General features: G+C 30.3%; 2 protein-coding genes across 4 annotated transcripts; both read right to left on the minus strand.

Moving 5' to 3' along the window:
- Positions 1 to 7,588: 7,588 nt before the first annotated feature.
- Positions 7,589 to 8,591, minus strand: LOC120145170 (gamma-glutamyl peptidase 3-like). The gene is made up of 2 exons (XM_039159062.1): positions 7,918 to 8,591; positions 7,589 to 7,823 (listed from the first exon to the last, which is right to left on the minus strand). Exons 1-2 carry the CDS (start codon positions 8,560 to 8,562, stop codon positions 7,704 to 7,706), a joined length of 765 nt encoding a protein of 254 aa, XP_039014993.1. The 5' UTR covers positions 8,563 to 8,591; the 3' UTR covers positions 7,589 to 7,703.
- Positions 8,592 to 10,840: 2,249 nt separating this feature from the next.
- On the minus strand, positions 10,841 to 15,585 carry LOC120145231 (transmembrane protein 208-like). 3 transcript variants are annotated; one of them, XR_005518110.1, is made up of 6 exons: positions 15,395 to 15,585; positions 14,244 to 14,437; positions 13,030 to 13,114; positions 11,314 to 11,383; positions 11,143 to 11,231; positions 10,841 to 11,064 (listed from the first exon to the last, which is right to left on the minus strand). XR_005518110.1 is itself a non-coding variant. In XM_039159124.1 (5 exons), exons 1-5 carry the CDS (start codon positions 15,476 to 15,478, stop codon positions 11,139 to 11,141), a joined length of 522 nt encoding a protein of 173 aa, XP_039015055.1. In that variant the 5' UTR covers positions 15,479 to 15,585; the 3' UTR covers positions 10,842 to 11,138. The 3 variants fall into 3 exon arrangements, 2 of the variants coding, with proteins under 2 accessions (XP_039015055.1, XP_039015054.1); XM_039159124.1 differs by having other exon boundaries at positions 10,842 to 11,227; XM_039159123.1 differs by having other exon boundaries at positions 10,843 to 11,231.
- Between the last annotated feature and the right edge of the window lie 4,297 nt (positions 15,586 to 19,882).

A 19,882-nucleotide genomic window follows, 5' to 3' on the forward strand; every position in this document is an offset into this window, starting at 1 on the left:
TATCTATGTGTAATATTAGTGGTACATATTATCGAGGTGGTCGGTTCAAGTGATAAGTAACTTAATATCATTTAAAATTTTAAGTTTGAGTTTTTGTATATGCAGATAATCCTTGTTGAGAGACTCGTCATCAAAATTATATATGTGATCCGAATCAATCTAGATTAGTCAGAATAAAATCTTTAAAACGAGAAAAAAATATTAATGGAACATATCAATGCATGATATTTGTTGTAGACTCGCTCATGAAAATGTAAGTAATGTAAACAGTGGAGAGTAATGGTGGAGTGTTTATCATTTATATTTAGTGATTAGTTGGAGTGTGTAATTGTCATTTGATAATTTCATTTCTATATCACTACTTTAAAAAGGATAATTATTATCCCTAATGAGATATATAATTGACGATTTTAATATCTTCTTAAAGAAAATTCTATAGAAGAGAGCAATATAAACGGGTTTCATTTTCTCATTTCAAGTTTACGAAGTTTGAGATGTTGTTTTAACTTTGGAGGGCAATGTCCACTTCAAGATTAGATAATCCATATGAAATTGCTTCTAAGATCGTTGTTTATACCATAACACAGAAAATCATTTTATTTCATCTCATTTATATTTGATTACTACTTATCGGTCAATGCTGACATTTTTATTTTATAATAGTATTATATTATAAGTAAGGTTAGACATTCGAATCCTGACGATTGCGAATGGAACAAACTGGGTTGATAGAATCGCTCTTACCTCTATAATACCCTATATGGATTAATCGCGATTAATAAATCACATACGAGTAGTTATAAAAAATCATAAAAACATCTCTTTAAATAAAATTTAACCATCCGGTCAAAAAATTAACAATATAATATATAGAAGGCATAAAAAACGTGGTGAACTAAAAATAAAATACTCTAAAAGTTTATCATAATTAATTAAGAATAGAGATTAATAAGAAAAGAGAAAAGACATTTTTGGCATTTGGGATATAGGGGGATGAATGTAGACATGATGAAGATAGGGGCAGCCGCCTCGGCTTTTTCAACCGTTTATTGGATTTGACATTTAGGATTATCTAAAACACGCCCAATTTGCCGCGCACAATGATCTTACCGGTAAAAATGACCGAAAATATTATTATTTATATCAGTTTTGTTATTATTATAAATTACCAATATAGGTAATAGTGATAGAAAAATCCGGTCAAAAAAATAATGTTTTCGATAGTTCTACCTAAAACATTATTTTTTCACCGGATTTTTTTACCGTGTGTACTTATATCGGTAATTAGAACTGGTAGAAATAATAATATTTTCGATATTTTTTACCAGTTTTATTATTTAAAATAATAACAAAATCGATAGCGCCTTATTTTAACCGTATATTAAGGTACCGCATGTGAGCCTTTCCCATTGAGGCGAGTCTTGGTCTACACGTCAATTTTAAGAAAGAAAACTATATATATATATATATTATCAGGACCGTGACTAGGTTGTCGGGAGTTCTGTATAAATTCTTATAAAGGGGTCTATATTTTCTAGATATATTCGATTTTGGGGCAACAATAGTTGCGTTTTTCTGGCAAACGCTGCAATAGATCTATTTATAGTAGCGTTTTCCAATAAAAGCCGTAACAATAGTGGCCTTTTTTTGAAAAACGCCGCAATAAGTCCATCTATAATGACGTTTATTAGAAAAACACCACTATAGATATACTTTTTAGGGCCCCTAATTTTTGGGGCCCTGCGCGGTCGCCCATTTCGCACCGCCCCAGCCATGGCACTGTATATTATTACGAATGACCGTTCCACATATCGATTGACCCGACACCACCGACCGAGCCGTGTCTGTTTTATATAGGATTTGAAATTGAAAGGCCTGAGTCATAGGATTATGTATTGAAAGCCCTTATGAAGTGGCCTTTGGGCCGAAAATAAAATATTCTCTTAGAGAGAATGCAAAAGAAGCCGGTCGGAAAGAGTGACTGTCTAAAACTTTAGAACGGTTTTTTTTCTCATTTTTTTTACTTTCATCCATACAAAGTCAAAGTGTGTTTACAAGTGATTTCAGTGATTATGAATAAGAGTATTTACGAACCAAGCGACTTCAGTAGTTAAAGAATGATTGTTATCTTTAGAGATTCCAAGTTCGAACACGGTGTCAATAGATATGTTTAAACGTTCATTGTTAAATACAAACTTTCATTTCATTCGATGCTTGGTGAAAATGATTTTTTTTTTTTGAAAAATATGCATAATTTTGAAAACTTACAGTTTTGTCTTATTTTTTCCTCTCATCTTTTTCGAAATAAGAATGATTTAACTTTGAGTAAGTTACACCATTCCTCACTGAACTTTACTTTCTTTTATTTTATTCATCGTATTTTTAATTTTTCTAATTTACTCACTGTACTTTCGATTTGTTCATATTTTGATCAATCTGAATTATTTTATTATTATTTTGGTATGACATGTAATTTTTTATTATTTAATATAAAATAATTGAAAAATATAAAAATAAAACAAAAGGTGGTCGGACGCCACCGTCAACCGTAGTAGATGGTGGCCGTTCGTTTCCAAATTTTATGGATCGATCCTTCTCGATCCCCTAAGTTCAAATATGGTGGTTGTTTCATAGGAAAATGTCCCAAAACCCCTGAATCTCGTCTGAAACATTTTGGTTTCCTCACTTTCAATCTCCAATTCATTGACTTCGGAGCAAGTTCCAACAAAATGGAGGTCGGATTCGAACTCACAGTGTCGAGGCGAAGTGACCCATGAAATTTGGGACTGAACGACCACCATCTACGACGATCGACATCGATCGGCAATGGTGTCTGGCCACCTTATGTTTTTATTTATATTTTGACTTATTTTATTTTAAATAATAATAATAATAATAATAAATGCAACGTCATATGAAAATAATAAAAAATAATATGGAGTGATCAAAATATGAGTAATTCGAAAGTTCAATAAGTAAATTAGATAAATTGAAAGTACGATAAATAGAATAGGGTAATATAATTTAGTGAGGAATGGTGTAATTTACCCTTTAATTTTATACATAAAAAAGAGTAATCATTATTCTCATTTATTTCCTCTCATTTTTCTCATACCAAGTTCACTCAAAAATTTATTTTCTCACTACTTTCTCACTTCCTCCTTCCATCCTTCCAATTTTCTTTTCACCATATTAAGCAAAGTCCAACTCATACTTGTCCCTCATTTTCCTTAGAGTCGACACATATATTAATAATAGATTTTTTTATATAGGATGAATACAACTAGATGGGCACCAATAATAAAATGAACAACTAATATAAATAAATTTAAATTTCATAATACACACATGTCCACTTTGAATAAGCTTTACATTCGCCACTGCCCATGAAGGGATTCCCCGTGTATCTTGAGGCTAAACGAAGACTTAATTCTCTTGTTGAAGAAACTCTGAATTGCTGGTGTTGGAAAAATTATGATAAATTGGAAAGTTTGAGGAATATTTTCTAAGGGTAAAGATGGACATTCAAATAATTAATTTACTGATTCATATTCTACACTATGAGTTATTTACAACAGCATCTCATATGCTAAAATCGGTTGAGTGATAAATGAGAAATTAATGTAGCAAGAAGTGATCACTCAACAAGTTTGTGATCCCTGCAGTTGTATTAGATCTTGAGCAGCAAGAAGTGATCGATTATATGTCTTAAGAAAACTATGTAGCTAATAGCTACAGACCTCAACTAGTTTCTCGATCTTTATTCTGTCCACATTCGGATTTTTTATTCTAAACTATTTTATTAATAAACTACGACTTTCCTTTTTTCTTTTTCGTTTCAGATTATTATACTTGTAACAATTAGCTCATTAAATAAGACTCGAAAGTCACCGATAAAGATAAATCTAGACGAGACATTGTTTTCTATGGTTGAAAATGAGTCTGTAAAATTAAATTGATAGAATATTAGAACGTTCGATTTTTTTTAGAATTAAGATTAAATTAAATAAAGAGTAAAAGTTGAAGGATAAACTTTTTATTATGTCTATTAGACCCTCTCTAGCGAGAGAGAACTAACTTATAATTTCTTTTATTTAAATATTTTTTTATAATTGCAATATTCGGAAGATAAATTAAAAAAAAACAACGTTGAAGATTAATTTAATTAATGAATGAATACATTGATTATATTTGATGTCACTTTTATTATGATTTTATCTTATTTTTGATGATTTAGATGCATCATTACCCTTTAAATTATGTACTTTGTATTCAGATACGGTCTAAAATGACTTTAAGACGTTTTATCCCATGAAATTTAAATCGTTATTTTATTTGTCCCTTAACTCTGTTAAAAAACATAAGAGTAAATTACATATTCAATCACTCAATTATTTATATAGTTTTGTTTTCATCACTCAACTATTTTTTTCAAAATCATCACTAAACTTAAGTTTTTATTCTATTTTGGTCACCTAATTCGATTCTATTTTTTTCTAAATTTATAATATATAAGAATATTTGTCAATTTTTTACTTATGCCTTTAATTTTTTTATTATTATTTTTTTAAATTTATAATGCTATCTACCAATTTTTTACTTAACTTTACAAGAAGGGTAAAGTACTTGTTTCACATTGCTATGGGTGTAATTTGCCCTTTAAAAAATGTTTGGTACGATTAATCTAATTTTTAAAACATTTTCAAATTGCTTTGGCATGGACCTAAAAGAAATATTTTTAGGTAAATTCCATATTTATTCACTCAATTATTTATATAGTTTTGTTTTGATCACTCAACTATTTTTTTCAAAATCATCACTAAACTTAAGCTTTTATTCTATTTTAGTCATCTAATTCGATTCTATTTTTTTTTTGTAAATTTACAATATATAAGAATATTTGTCAAATTTTTACTTATGCCTTTAGTTTTTTTATTAATTTATATTTTAAAATTTATAATGCTATCTACCAAATTTTTACTTTACAACAAGGGTAAAGTACTTGTTTCACATCGCTATGGGTGTAATTTACCCTTTAAAAAATGCTCGGTACGATTAATCTAATTTTTAGAACATTTTCATATTTCTTTGGAATGGAACTTAAAAAATATTTTTAGGTAAATTACATATTTAGTCACTCAATTATTTATATAGTTTCATTTTGATCATTCAACTATTTTTTTCAAAATCATCACTAAACTTAAGTTTTTATTCTATTTTAGTCATCTAATTCGATTCTATTTTTTTTTGTAAATTTACAATATATAAGAATATTTGTCAATTTTTTACTTATGCCTTTAATTTTTCTATTAATTTATATTTTAAAATTTATAATGCTATCTACCAAATTTTTACTTTACAACAAGGGTAAAGTACTTGTTTCACATCGCTATGGGTGTAATTTACCCTTTAAAAAATGCTCGGTACGATTAATCTAATTTTTAGAACATTTTCACATTGCTTTGGCATGGACCTAAAAGAAATATTTTTAGGTAAATTACATATTTATTCACTCAATTATTTATGTAGTTTTGTTTTGATCACTCAACTATTTTTTCAAAATCATCACTAAAATTAAGTTTTTATTCTATTTTGGTCACCTAATTCGATTCTATTTTTTTTCTAAATTTATAATATATAAGAATATTTGTCAATTTTTTACTTATGCCTTTAATTTTTTATTAATTTATTTTTTTAAATTTATAATGCTATCTACCAATTTTTTACTTAACTTTACAAGAAGGGTAAAGTACTTGTTTCACATTGCTATGGGTGTAATTTGCCCTTTAAAAAATGTTTGGTACGATTAATCTAATTTTTAAAACATTTTCAAATTGCTTTGGCATGGACCTAAAAGAAATATTTTTAGGTAAATTTCAATTTAGTCACTCAATTATTTATAGAGTTTTGTTTTGACCACTCAACTATTTTTTCAAAATCATCACTAAACTTAAGTTTTTATTCTATTTTGGTCACCTAATTCGATTCTATTTGTCAATTTATAAGAATATTTGTCAATTTTTTTTACTTACGCCTTTAATTTTTTTATTAATTTTTTTTTAAAATTTATAATGCGATCTACCAATTTTTTACTTGACTTTACAACAAGGGTAAAGTACTTGTTTCACATTGCTATGGGTGTAATTTGCCCTTTAAAAAATGTTTGGTACGATTAATCTAATTTTTAAAACATTTTCACATTGCTTTGGCATGGGCCTAAAATAAATAATTTTAATGGGATTTTAAACATTAATGTATTTTAACCAGTAAGAGATGAACAGAACGAGAAATGTGTGCGAGTGATCACAGCTCGTAAAACTTTTAAATTTTTTTAAATTTATATTAATAATCGTTTTTCACTCCTAAAACTTTATAAATTCATCATTATTTAAAATTTTATATATTTATCACTCTAACATAAAATCTTATGCTCGTCTATGTAACAGTCTCTCGACTTTCAAGCCAAGGAATTTCGACCTATTGCCATGTGTATATTTGTTATCATAATCCCTTTGATTTTATATCTTTTAAGTAATAATTAGGATTAAAGTAACCGATGTAGTTAAAAAAAATAATATAATTATATTAAAATATTTAACTACCATATATTTACTTTGTCAAATATTAACAACACGTGATTTGATTGTCTTCATTTAAATAATTAAAAATTCGATTAATAGAACTAAAAGATCTATAATTAAAATAGAGTGCCCATAATAAAGTGGTCAAGGGTGTAATTTACTCTTTAAAAAACGTTTGGTACCATTAATTTATTTTTTTAAAACATTTTCACATTGCTTTGGTGTCAACCAAAAGAAACATATTTAATGTGATTTTAAATACCGATTTTATTTCAACTAATTATGGATTGGATGTAGCAAAATAGAAAGAAGGTAACAATAACAACGTTGTGATATGTAGCTAACATTTTTTTTTATCATTTATTGTACTTTAAATCTTTTTAATTTCTTCACTAAATATAATACATTAAATTTTTTTGATCACTCGACTGTTAAATAGTTAATGACGTTAAAATGAGTTGTTTTATAGATGCAAAACGACGTCATTTTAGAGAAAATTTTGTTTTTTTTTAAATGACATCATTTTTAACGCCGTTAATTATTTAACGACGGAGTGACCAAAATAGGAGAGAGAGTAAGTTTAGTGACAAAAAAACTCAATGTATTAAGTTTAATGAGAAAATTAAAAACTTTTAAAGTTCGGTGAGTAAAAGAGGAGAGAGAATAAAATTCAGTAATGAAATTCGTAATTTACCTTTATGCTTAAATAACATTTTTTTTTCTTAGAATTGTGTTTGTTCTAAATTTATTCTCGGATGATAATGTTTATGGTTTTTTCGGTGAGTAATCAGGGATTCAAATCGCGATCACCGTTTGATTTTCGGTTATGTCCTATTTATCGCGATGGCGGCTATAGAGAGCACTATCGAGGGCATAACGGACGCAATTGTGGGTATATCGGAAGACAACGCTATCTATCACGGTCGTGGACCGATTTTTAAAACCCTAATTTAAATCTCTGTCAACGACCACTGTGACATAAATTTAACTGTCTTGAGTATAGAATGTTACATGAAAGCAGGAAAAATTTCATTTCGTTTCATCAGGTCAAAGATGAAATTAAAAAAAAGAAAGAATTGATAAAAAATACAAACTATGTGTGGAAAAAGTACATGAAAGCCATTACCAAGAAAAGGTGAAACGAGGAGTTGTCTTGAGAAAATTCCTGCATATTTTCCCCCAGCTCTTCCTGTCTGGTTCAGCCATCTCCAATCCAATCTTGGCTTTCTCAGCAAACTCTCTCTGTATAATGTCAAACGTTTGATTAAATAACCATTTTGATTTACGATCAAAAGATCCCCTTTTGGAGGATTGATGGAATGGTGGGTTAAATTACCTTGATGGAGTTGTTATTAAGAAGGCGATCAACGAGGTTGAACAAGATGTCCTTGGTGTACTCGGGATGTCCTTGAATGCCAAGAATATGCTGCCCAATTCCGAACATCTCCACCCCCGTCTTCTCCGAGAAAGCGATCACATCGGCTCCCATCGGAACCTCATACACTTCATCTTGATGACATTCGATGATCGACAACGAAGACGGTATTTCCTCGATCTCTTCCACGTGAACCAACAAATCCTTCTCGATCTTCACTTTCCTCAACCCAATATCCCATCCACCGCACGCCCTCCCGACTTTGCCCCCCAACGACCTGCACAGCACCTGGTGGCCGAAGCAGATGCCGAGCACTTTCTTCTCCATGGCGTCGAGCGTCTGCAACAGGAAGCAGAGCTTGAGGATCCAGCGGTCGTTGCCGTAGGCGTCGTGGGGGCTGCCGCTGATGACGAATCCGTCGTATTTGTGGAGATCGGTCAAGGCCGGGAACTCTCCGTCGACGACCCTGAATAAGTCCCATCGCTCTCCTTCTTCTCCGAAAGCGGCGACGAAGACGTTGAAATAGCCTCCGTACACCTTCTTTACGTAGTCTGAGTCCCTGGCGGCTAGGAGGAGAGCGTATCTTCGTTCTCCGGTGACCTTCATTGTTTATCTATGAGAAAACGAGTGGAGAATTTCGTTTGACGACTTGGACTTTGGGGGAGAACACTGGGGGGTTTTATAGAGGGTTTGAGTAAGGGGTTGGAAATTTCGATGGTGGTGGCTTATTTGAAAATTGATTAATATTGGCATTAGTTAAATTGTGGGATAAATTATATAAAAGGTCACTTTCGTTTTAGTTTTATAAATTTTTCCTCCCTAAATTCAAAATACATAAGATTTGGTTAATTTAGTTTTAATTAAAATATGGTCATCTAATAATTGAAGATTAAAAATCATGAAAATAAATGTGATCGAAAATGTTATGAAAAACATAACATTTTAAGTTGAACGTAACTTAAGATGTTACATTCTTCATTATATTATAAACTGAACTTAAAATGTTATATTATTTATAACATTTTCGGTTACACTTAAAATATTATATTTTTAATAATATTTAACAAAGAAAATAATCCCTTTTACATTAAGATCCCTCGATGAGTATTGGGTTAATAAATTTAAATAAAAATAATTAATCAAATCATACCAAATTTTTTTAAATATGTTGTTGATGCTATTTAACTTCCACAAATTAAACGTGTTTAAAATGTTATTTACAATTTTCTTTGTCAATTATATGCAATAAATAATTATTTAATTAGTGTTTATTGCTTTTCAGCCTTGATTGCTTAGATTTAGTGATGCTAATTTTCTCTGACCATTTTTACAAGATTCGATTTGATTGAGATTATTTCTTAAATTGAGGGCTGAACATGTTTTATTAAACTTTTGGGTAAATTGGTTTAGTACCTAAACTATCAATTTTGGTCCGTTTTAGTACTTAAATTTTTAATTTTTTCAGGACTATACCTGAAGTTTAGTTTTTATCTCATTTTAGTATATCGTTTAAAATTTAGCGTTAAGTTTTGATTTTTTTTGAAAGTCTAGATATCATAACTAAGATATTAAAATGAAACAAAAACTAAACATTAGGCATGATTTAAAAAAAATAAGTACTAAAATAGATCAAAACTAATAATTTAGATACTGAATGCATAATTTTCTTTAACATTTTTGAGGTCGAAACAAATTTAAGTAAAACTCGTCCGATGTATTTATTAAAATATTATTTTTATATAAATATATTTAATATTTTTATCGAACTTTTTAAATATGGGTATGAGATGATAAATTTTTGGGGTCAAATCATGATTTATATTTAATATATTAAATTAAAATTAGGCAGAATTAAATCATATTAATATTGAAATCAAATCAAATTCAATACCACTAAAAATTTGACCAGTTCAATCCTACCTGTTGCCGTCCCTATATTCAGATCTACACAAATAATAATGTGAACTCTGAATATATGAATCTTGGGAAATGCACGGATGAATGTTCCCCTAAATTGGGGTGGATTCAATATGGAAGTCCCCTTTCCAAGTTGCCACTGATTGTGTCCGTTTTCAACGTCAAATTCTACGTGCATTTATACGTTAGTGGTTTGAATTTATTAAAATATCTTATTGTCCGTCCAGCTCAGTTGGTAGAGCGCAAGGTTCTTAATCTTGTGGTCGTGCGATCGAGTCTCACAGGGGCAGTTCATAATTTGGAGGTCTCCCACGGAAGCTGCTCTCAACCTGACGTTAGGGATAGCCTACTATCCTACCTCCCCTTACATATGGGAATAAGGGTCAGCTAATTTTTATTGCACGAACCAAGTGATCTCGAGACAAAGAAATTATTATTATTTCTTGAGGTTCCAGTTTAAAGCATAAAAAATATTAGTGTTATAAGCGTACAAATGATTGAGAGTGTTATTTGAACATATATTACATTGTATTTGTCTTAGATAAAAAAAAAAAAAAGTTATCTGGGTGCTTTTGATTAGGATAATGTTACGTCTTTTCCACTACTATAATCTTGGATAAATAATGTATTTAATCACTTGTAGTTTTGTTTTTTGATCATCTAATTATGTTTTTACGAAATATATCTAACATTACATTTCCTTTCATTTTAGTCATTTATCGTTAAAAAATAAACAAAATTACTAACACGATACTTTTTTCATTCGTATTTTCAGTGATGACATAACATTATTTTATTGTGACACACTAGCTTCAACATTATTTTTTTAACGGCGTGTAATAAAAAAGTAGCTGTAATCACCAATTTTTAATTATTATTATTATTTATTAAATAAAATCCAAGCCCAAAAAAATGAAAAAAATTTATATAACTTATTGCTAACTACCAGTTTCCCAATATCACTAGGCCGTACTCAAGTACTTATGTTTCAAAAGCATCAACTAAATCAGCCTCTTCGTATCCTTTCATTTCCCAGCTAGTTGCAAGAAAATTTAGCCAAATGAATTAGGGGCATGGAAGTTAAATAAAACTTCTCAGTTTTCCTTTTCATCAAGAACATCACTATTTCATGTTCACTTCAACCAATACAACATGCTTTCCTCGAACTTAATACAAACTGTGTGGTGTAACCTTTAAAATTCGAAAGCAACATCAGAAAATTTTCAAGTGAACTACTTTCAGTTTGTTTCATTTCAGTGATAAACTCACCTATTCCTTGTCTTGACAAACTTTGGCCTTGAAGCCTTCTTCTCCATCTTTTCCCTTTTTTTGCGAGTCTTTTCATCCTCAACCTCTCCCTATAATTCACACACAAATCATATGAATACAATGTTTATATGTACATCTACTTCATAAAAAGAATATGAAGGTGTGGAATACCTCTGAGCCTGCCTGATGATAAAAACCCTCTAATGAACCCAAAAGATTTGTATGCTCCAAATGCTGGTATCTGAAAGGCAGCAAGTTACTCCATTATGTTATGTCATCAGCCTTTTTACCCCCACCCAAGTGAGTTAAAATAGATTCTACTTCATAATAAATCAATATTAGCATAGAATTTTCTAGGCATAATATCAAAAAATGCCCCTAACATTTGACTAAATAATCAGTTTAGCCCCTGTTCTTTTTTTGGGAGCATTTTGACCCCTAACGTTTTATTTTTGGGCAAAAAGGCCCCTCCGTAAATGGAAACCATTAATTAACAAACGGTTAACCCTCCAAAATAGGGGTATTTTTACCCTAAAATGAAACGTTGGAGGGCAAAATGCTACAGAATAAAAGAATAAGAGTCAAAGTGATTATTCAATCAAACAGTAGGAGCCTTTTTGCCCTAAAATGAAACGTTGGGGTTAAAATGCTTCAAAAAAAAGTAGGGGCCAAAGTGACTATTCAGTCAAACACTAGGGAGATAACATGCTGGGGGCTAAAATGCTCCAAAAAAAAGAGTAGAGACCAAATGACCATTTTGATCAATGTTGGGGGCTAATTTTAGCATTATGCTAATTTTCTATTGGCAAATGTTGTTCTTAAAGACTTGCATTATCTTAAGATCCTAAGTTACAATTCCTTTTGGTTTGAATCCTAAAAACCTGGAACATGACTAAAGATATCCATCTATCAATATCAAATCCAATCAGATACTTTTCACCAATCACCATAAATAGAAACACCTAAATAATCAATCCAAGAAATGAGCATCAATGTTATACGAGAAACTCATGAACATGATCCCTCCCCTAATAAGTGAAAGCCTCCTGGTCTGCTGGTAGCATTAAGTAGTTTCAAGATAAGTATGTCTCTTGTAATAGGAATCAATACAACCTAACAGTTAGATCAGCTACGTTGGTGCATGAGTCTGACAGAAGGGAGATAACTAGATTAAAAGCTAAAATTTGTTAAGTATTCTTTAAATAACACGGCCAATCCGCTATGCTCCAGGAATGTTATTTAATTCACCTACTAATGAACACAGTATAAGATTAAGCAGCAGAAATGAAACTATTATACGTTATGGGCTGGAATTCACCTACTAATGAACACTGCCAATCCGCCATGCTCCATGAACACGGTTGTAATTTTATTTCCTTCCTAATTTCTTGATTGCATTTCTTTTTCAGTTGATTTATTTTCTTTTTAAAAATAGGTTTCCTTTTATGTAATAGAACTACTCCTTACTTGAAGGGGCATATGAAATGATAAAACTCTAAACAGAATTTATATCATAAATCCTAAAAATCTGGGTCTGTCTTTGATGAGTCCTAAGGTTTTAGTCTCCCTTTGATGAGATGCAAGGCTTCACCTTCGACCAGCTGAACTACCATCCAAAACACACGATCATGAAACTATAACAGAATTAATTCTCCCATCTGAATGAAATTAGTAAAATGTCTTCCACAAAATTTGCTCATTCACATTTTCCCCAGATATTTTGACGACTTTCACTACTATTTCAAAATCTTTAAAAGAACGTAAGAGAATGTAAGCATTACAGGAACTCCCTCCAGAAACTATAACTCTACAATTCCAGAAGTAATCAAATGATGGAAGTATCAGACAAGAGCTTTATATGAGCAAACTAAGTAAAACAGAACTTACCACAAGATATGTATACCAAAACTTGTCAGAGATGATGGACATCAGTTGCACAAAACTTGTGATGTAGATTACGTCATGTAAATATCTGCAAAAAAAGGGTAACTCAAGTCGGGAATGTTCCACACATACAGAGAAAAGAAAAATACTCAGAATTTAGGACTATTGAATCAATTCATAATGTCAACATCATTTTAGATGAGCAACAATGTTTTAACTTTTAAACCATAAAATCCAGATAATAGGTAAATGAAACTTATTGGAAGAAAAGAGAATGAAAAATATTCTACTTCCTAGTTGGTTCTCTATAGAAGTTTTCTCTGCATCCCCTCCCCCGCTTTTTATTTACAAGTGTTTGAATCAAGTAGGATGATTTTCTTCTTCTTTTTGATTAAGTAGTGAGGTATTACATTTTAAAGGCAAATGCCAAGATTTGAACCCACATAAGGTGGGACAGCATGAGCATCCTTGACCACTCGATCAATTAATGGATCTCGATTTTCTTCTTTTTTGAATAGCTATATCCAAACACAGTCATCATATTACTAATGGTGGCCTAGAAATAAACTTTACTCATTAGCAACAAAAGAAATCTCTCTTCCCCACAATAAACATGATTACCACTTTAATATTCACATACTTATATCATAGCTACCATAGCTAACCGATTACAAGAAAAAAGATCCACATTAAAAAGGAGAAAAGAAGAAAATCTCCAAGGAACATGTAAAATAACCTGGCAGTTAAAGAAATAGGGAAAATAACAAGGAAAACCTAAATTTACAATTTAAGAACTAGATTTCTTTCATTCTTCCAGCCACCTTTGGAAAAACAAAATCCACAGCCCACTGATGCAACAATAGTAGAAAAAAAATAGAGAGAGCAAAGAGAACAGAACAAAATAATAATTGGAAAAGCTCAAATCTTTGTTAAGATTTCCATAGAAAGAAGAATAAAGAACTAACATGGCACCAAGCTAGCAAAGGCCCATACAAGATATAAAGCCAAAGCAAAGTAATATTCGTCCTAAGCTAGAAAAGCCTGAGGCAGTATTCCCCTGTTGCACGCATTGCCTCATTTACAAAGAATTAGGAAATGTATTAAGAATAGTTTTTCTAACGAAATTCTTCCCAATCTTTAAATAAATTAAAAGATAAAATTAAAAAACATACATTAATATTATGGTGAAAATGGACAAAACATTGAACAAGACATACCCACATATTCCACCGGTACTCATATCAAATCCACCATCAAGAAGCTCTCCATCTTCGGAATAAGCAGGCATTGCCATCTGGGCAATTTGTTTATAGGGTATGAAGTAAGCTGCAGATGTCAACAGTAGACCAACCCAATGTTTCCATGTGAATGAGGAGTGGAAGATCAACAGCCTAACCAAGACGTATACAACCTAGATAAATAGAAAATAAATAAAAAAAGCTCCAATCAAATAAGATTGTTAACAAGCAAAAAATGCAACTATGGAGACAAAAAAATAGAAAGTGTTTGCAAGTTGCAACATCTACCCTCTGTTATTCTACGTCAACTAAAAAGTAACAGCTGCAAGAATTTCAATGTGTTATGTCAAACCAAAGCTAAGACACCACATGCTCCAAATAAAAAAGGGTGAAGTTCAAATAAAATGGTCAATACATAGTACATAGTGCTTGTTGCTGCATATTAATAAAGTACATAGATGTTAGAAAGTCGAAACTACTAAGCTAACACTGAAAATAGGTTCCAACTTCCAACGTTTACTATGTATAAGACCATCATAGTTTACAAGTCGAGCTTGCGCTTAATATACCTGCTATGCCTGTGCACTTGACATCACTCTAACATCGTGACTAGCCACAACTTACGAAGTTTATATTTTTCACTTTTATGGGTTTGACATATGCACATGAATGGACCGAGAGGGTGCTAGAGGGTAGTCACACCCCCTAGAAATTTCAAATTCATATGTAATTTAGGTATTTCCTTTGTACATTCTTTTGATATCTAATTTCGCACCCACTAAAATTTTAATATAATTCCTAAAGGTTTGCACCCCTAGCATAAAATCTTGCGTCCAGCCTATAATCGGGAAAATTTACCCGTGAGCTAAGGGTGCATGTGCATTTCAAATACAAAACTACGGAAATTCAATTCCAAATGGATCAGTGCAATCTATGGCTATTAAGTTCTACGTTTCCTGATAGTACATCATAAAGCTAACACTGAGCATAAACATGGAAACAAAGGAGGAATCTAATTTAATCAGAATCGAATACTCTCAATTGATTACAAGATAAACAATTGAGCGCCTGATAGAAAAAGGGTCTCAAGAAATTGGGGAAATGATGATGATGAGATGAAGAGAGCGTACATTGCAGGCAATGATGAGGCGGCGGAGATTGGCCATGTGGCGAGCGTTCTCTTCTTTGCGCTTCTTAGCCCCTTGATTCGCCATATCCTTTGTGTCTCTGGTGGAGGGGTCAACGAGTTTGACTATGGAACCCTACGGAAGATGAGCTTGTTGAAGTGATGAAAGATCGACGATCGAAGAGTAAAGGGTGTAACTTCCACTTCCATCCCTTTAGGAAAAGCCCAAGGCTATGAGTCATCAAAGCCCACTTTCGTCTAAAATAATTAATATTAGGGTAAACTATGCATTTAGTACATAAACTATCAGTGTTTTCGTTTTAGTATCTAAACTTTCAATATTTTCAAAATCATACCTAGTATTTAGTTTTCATTTCATTTTAATACTTTGTCGCTAAAAACTTAATGTGTTTAGTACCTAAACTTAACGTTAAATGAAACAAAAATTAATTTTTTAATGACGAATACTAAAATGAAATAAAAAACTAAATTTTAGGTATTATTTTGAAAAAAATAAAAATTTAAATATTAAAACAGACTAAAACTAATAGTTTAAGTACTAAACACATAATTTACCTTATATTATTCGAACTCTTACGCAACTCGATAAGTTTAATCCCTACTTAAATCATTAAAGTGAATAGATATAGAAAAATTATAATTAATATAAATAACTACGTCAAACACCAATTATTCATATTTTCTCACTTCACTTTAAAATATGAACACAATGTACGAATTATATTATTTCAATGAATAAAAGAATAATTGTTATTTCTAGAAGTTTCGGGTTCAAAGACCAACGACTACAGAAAGGATGATTAAACTTTTATTATAAAAAATTTGAAAGTATTTAAAACACATATATTAATTTTTAATTACTTTAACTTTATAAAAAAAATAAGATAGCTTATGAGAGAGAATATATATCAACTGAGAGTTTTATTTTATCATTTATTCTATAGATTTTTTAGACAAATAATATCTAATCAATGTGATAGTTACGTTAACAAATCTTACATTGGTTAGATATTGCTTTTTCAAGCGTTTAAAATATAAACTTTTAAATATACACTTATCGAATGATTGAGGATAAGACACGTACACATGTTATTGTCACCAATTTTGTTTATGTTTGTGTTTCTTTGATATATCCTTTTAGTGTCACATAAGATAAAAGTTTTATCAAACACATTTTTAAATAATGTGACTGACTTGACTTAAATTTTTAAAAGTATAGATAATATAACATGTATTTATCTTATATGATATTGATATAAGAGTTTATTGCATCACATATTCTCAAAGTTTGACTTTTATTCTAAATTGATTTTAAATTTTTAAATATTTTAATTTTATCTCTAAAATATGATTATAATTCTAAATTAGTCTTCAAACTTTTAAAAATTTTAATTTCATCCTCAAACTATTTCCTTCGTTCTAAATTTGTCCCAGAACTTTTTAACATTTCATTTTCATCCAAAATATACATATATAATAATCACACCCCTTGTTAATAAAATTGTTAAACCAAGTTATATTACTATATATTTGAAAAAACCAAAATTTATGTTAAAGTCTGGTTGAAACTAATTACATATTTGGATGAATTTTGGGGATGAAATTGGAATATTCAAAAGTTTGGGGACTAATTTAGAAAGAGGGACATAGTTGAAGGATGGAATTATAATGCTCAAAAGTTTAAGGACTAATTTAGAGTGAGAGCTATAGTTTGAGGATGTGTTGAACCATGCTTTGAGATTTTAATATAGCAAGAATAAATAAGTTTAAAGAAATTTTAAGGTTATTTTTAATTCGGTTTTTAAACTTATATTTGATTCAACCATTCAAATATAGAAATTCTTTTTAAAGTCGAAAACTTCATAATTACTTCTTGTGGAAATATTTTTTCAAACCTTTTTACAAAGGGTTTCGAATCTTAATCGAGCCAAAAATCAATTTTTAACACTGCAGTACCAATACTACAAGAACAATATCGATATTGATCACGTGGTACCAATACAGGTACTGATACTATTGTGTAAAAATACATTGAAGTATCGATATTGGTACCGATATTCCTTTTATGTTTTTGACAAACTCGATTCTAGTAGGCTATTTTTGTATCTATATTATATGTGGAGTATCGAAACTCCTCCCTCACCAACGACTAGATCTTTGTATTTAATGCAGGCAGTACCGATACTCCAAGCCCGAGTACCGGTACTCAAGAAGTCTGGACAACATTTATTGCGAGAAAATTCTTCCTATCGACTCTATTAACTCTCACAACAACCCAAACTATTAGAATTGAATATAAAAACAAGATTACAAGTCATATGTGAATACAAGAGCTTATAAAGAAAGCCAAAAGCAATCAATTTGAGCCAAAATCAACATTCTTCAATATTCTTTTTGCTTTCAAAAACACTTTTGTACTCATTTGTTTCATTTTGTTGAGTGTTCTTTTTTCTTGAATTGTGCAAACACATACCTAGTGAGGTTTTCTAAGTTTGCTATTTTTAATTTCTTCTTAGGAAGGGTTGTACACTTGAGACTTTGGGATATAAGTCAAGGTGTATTGTAAGGTTACACGATATCCTAAAAGGTTTGAACAAATTAGTGAATTTGTTGAAATCCTTAGTGTGAAAGCTAAGGTAGTTGATGTAAACTTCATTGAGGAAGTTGAACCACTCTAAAATTGCTTTTGTCGATTTTCTTGCAAAAAGCTTCCATCAAATTTTATTTGCCAATTCACCACCTCTTGGCTATTTCTTTGGTTTGATTGACTCAACATGATGAAATTGAAATATTCAAAAGTTTAAGGATCAACTCAAAATGAAGGTATAGTTTGAGAATATATGATGCAATTAACTCTTGAAATAATATTATTTTAATAAATAATTGAGAATGATTATTATTTGATATATAATTTATTTTATGGTGACATATAAGTAAAATAATTACAAATGCATGCATTGTAAATAATTACAAAAGAGTATAAACATACATTATCTTATTGCCGCTTCATATTATATATATAAGGATGGGCATGAGACTCGAACCCGACGGGTTCCGATCAGACTCAGTTTTTTTTTAATTTAGGGTTCGGGTCTAGTCGATTGAGTTTTTTTTAAAGGTGGTGTTTGGGTCGGGTCGGATTCGGGTTTAGGGTGAAAAATACCCAACCCGACCTGACCCGAAAAAAATAATTTTACCTTATATATTTAGGAATAATTACAATAATATCTCTCTATATTTTTTTTCAATTAAATCACTATTTTTATTGAATAAAAATATTATTTTTTATTATTTCAGGTCGGATCGGGTGAAGAATGTAAAATTTTCGAGTCAGATCGGTTTAGCCGAAATCCTACACATACCCATCCCTATAAATAAATAAGAAAAGGGTCGTATAATTCCTCTAACTAGTTCTCAAAATCAGTGCTAGCACAAGACCCTAGTAGAAATTTTATAAACAATGCAGTTCTAACTTCTAAACAGAAACAAAAACTAAATATTAGATATAGTTTTGAAAAAATTAAAAAATTTAGGTACTAAAACATATCAAAATTAATAGTTTAAATATTAAATACGTAATTTACTTATTTTTACCTAACACTTCATCAATAATTAATATCAACTAAGCCTTGTTTGTTTTTGAAAAATGGTCACCTATGTCTGCCAATCTTTAGTTTCAATATTTGTTTAGGGTTTTGGGAATAAAACTTATTACTAACAGATTGAGTAAAAGTACTTTGTTGAATAATTGAAGGATATGAAAACATGTGTGACATTAGTGAGTTAATAGCTTTATAAAAAAATACATATTTTAATTAAAAGTAAAGATAAAATGCGTTAAAATTAGGATTTGTTTTGATTAATCTGGACCGACCCGAGCTGCACATCTGGTTTTGGTAGGTGAGTTTCTCAGTGGGATTTTCTGCATACATAAAGACTCGAACCTGAGACCTTACTTAATTGATATCATGCTGCTTACCACTAGAACCAACTCACTAGAACAAACTCATTGATAACAATTGCATCTTTAACATTTCTCTTTGATCACCAAAGATAAAATTTTATGGTTATATTATAAAAGTAACCATTTTATTCCATGTATATTTAATTTATGGTAAAAATATTAAATTTTAAGTGACACTAACATTTGAATATTAAAAAAACAATAACTAGTATTTTAGACTTTTGTAGAAAATAAAAGTAAAAAGAAAGTTGCATTTAGCATTTTGAAAAATATGATAAGATAGGACTATCAATGGGATTTTTTTGTGTCTTTGTGGTCTTAAAAATGTAGTAGTATATGGTAACTTAAACATGGTAGATGGACTATAACGTCAGCATCGTGGATAGTCACGTCAGTATCGTGAATTGGCACGTTAGTACTGTAATGGTCAACGACGAAAAATATTGGTCAAATTATCATATTGGATTTATTTTATGAGTTGGAGGACCACATTGAAAGAAAAAAAAT

Source organism: Hibiscus syriacus, unplaced genomic scaffold (assembly GCF_006381635.1).
Source record: "Hibiscus syriacus cultivar Baekdansim isolate YM2019G1 unplaced genomic scaffold, ASM638163v2 tig00110893_pilon, whole genome shotgun sequence".
NCBI lineage: Eukaryota > Viridiplantae > Streptophyta > Magnoliopsida > Malvales > Malvaceae > Hibiscus > Hibiscus syriacus.

What these genes read in the sequence shown, in the direction of transcription:
- LOC120145170 (XM_039159062.1), bottom strand. Translation starts at nt 8,562, where the DNA reads ATGAAGGTCACCGGAGAACGAAGATACGCTCTCCTCCTAGCCGCCAGG. An exon ending in TTAATAACAACTCCATCAAG is followed by an intron (nt 7,824 to 7,917) that starts GTAATTTAACCC and finishes GACATTATACAG; the next exon opens with AGAGAGTTTGCTGAGAAAGC.
- LOC120145231 (XM_039159124.1), bottom strand. Translation starts at nt 15,478, where the DNA reads ATGGCGAATCAAGGGGCTAAGAAGCGCAAAGAAGAGAACGCTCGCCAC. An exon ending in AGTACCGGTGGAATATGTGG is followed by an intron (nt 13,115 to 14,243) that starts GTATGTCTTGTT and finishes CTTTTTTTGCAG; the next exon opens with ATATTTACATGACGTAATCT. An exon ending in TTTGGTATACATATCTTGTG is followed by an intron (nt 11,384 to 13,029) that starts GTAAGTTCTGTT and finishes GCTGCCTTTCAG; the next exon opens with ATACCAGCATTTGGAGCATA.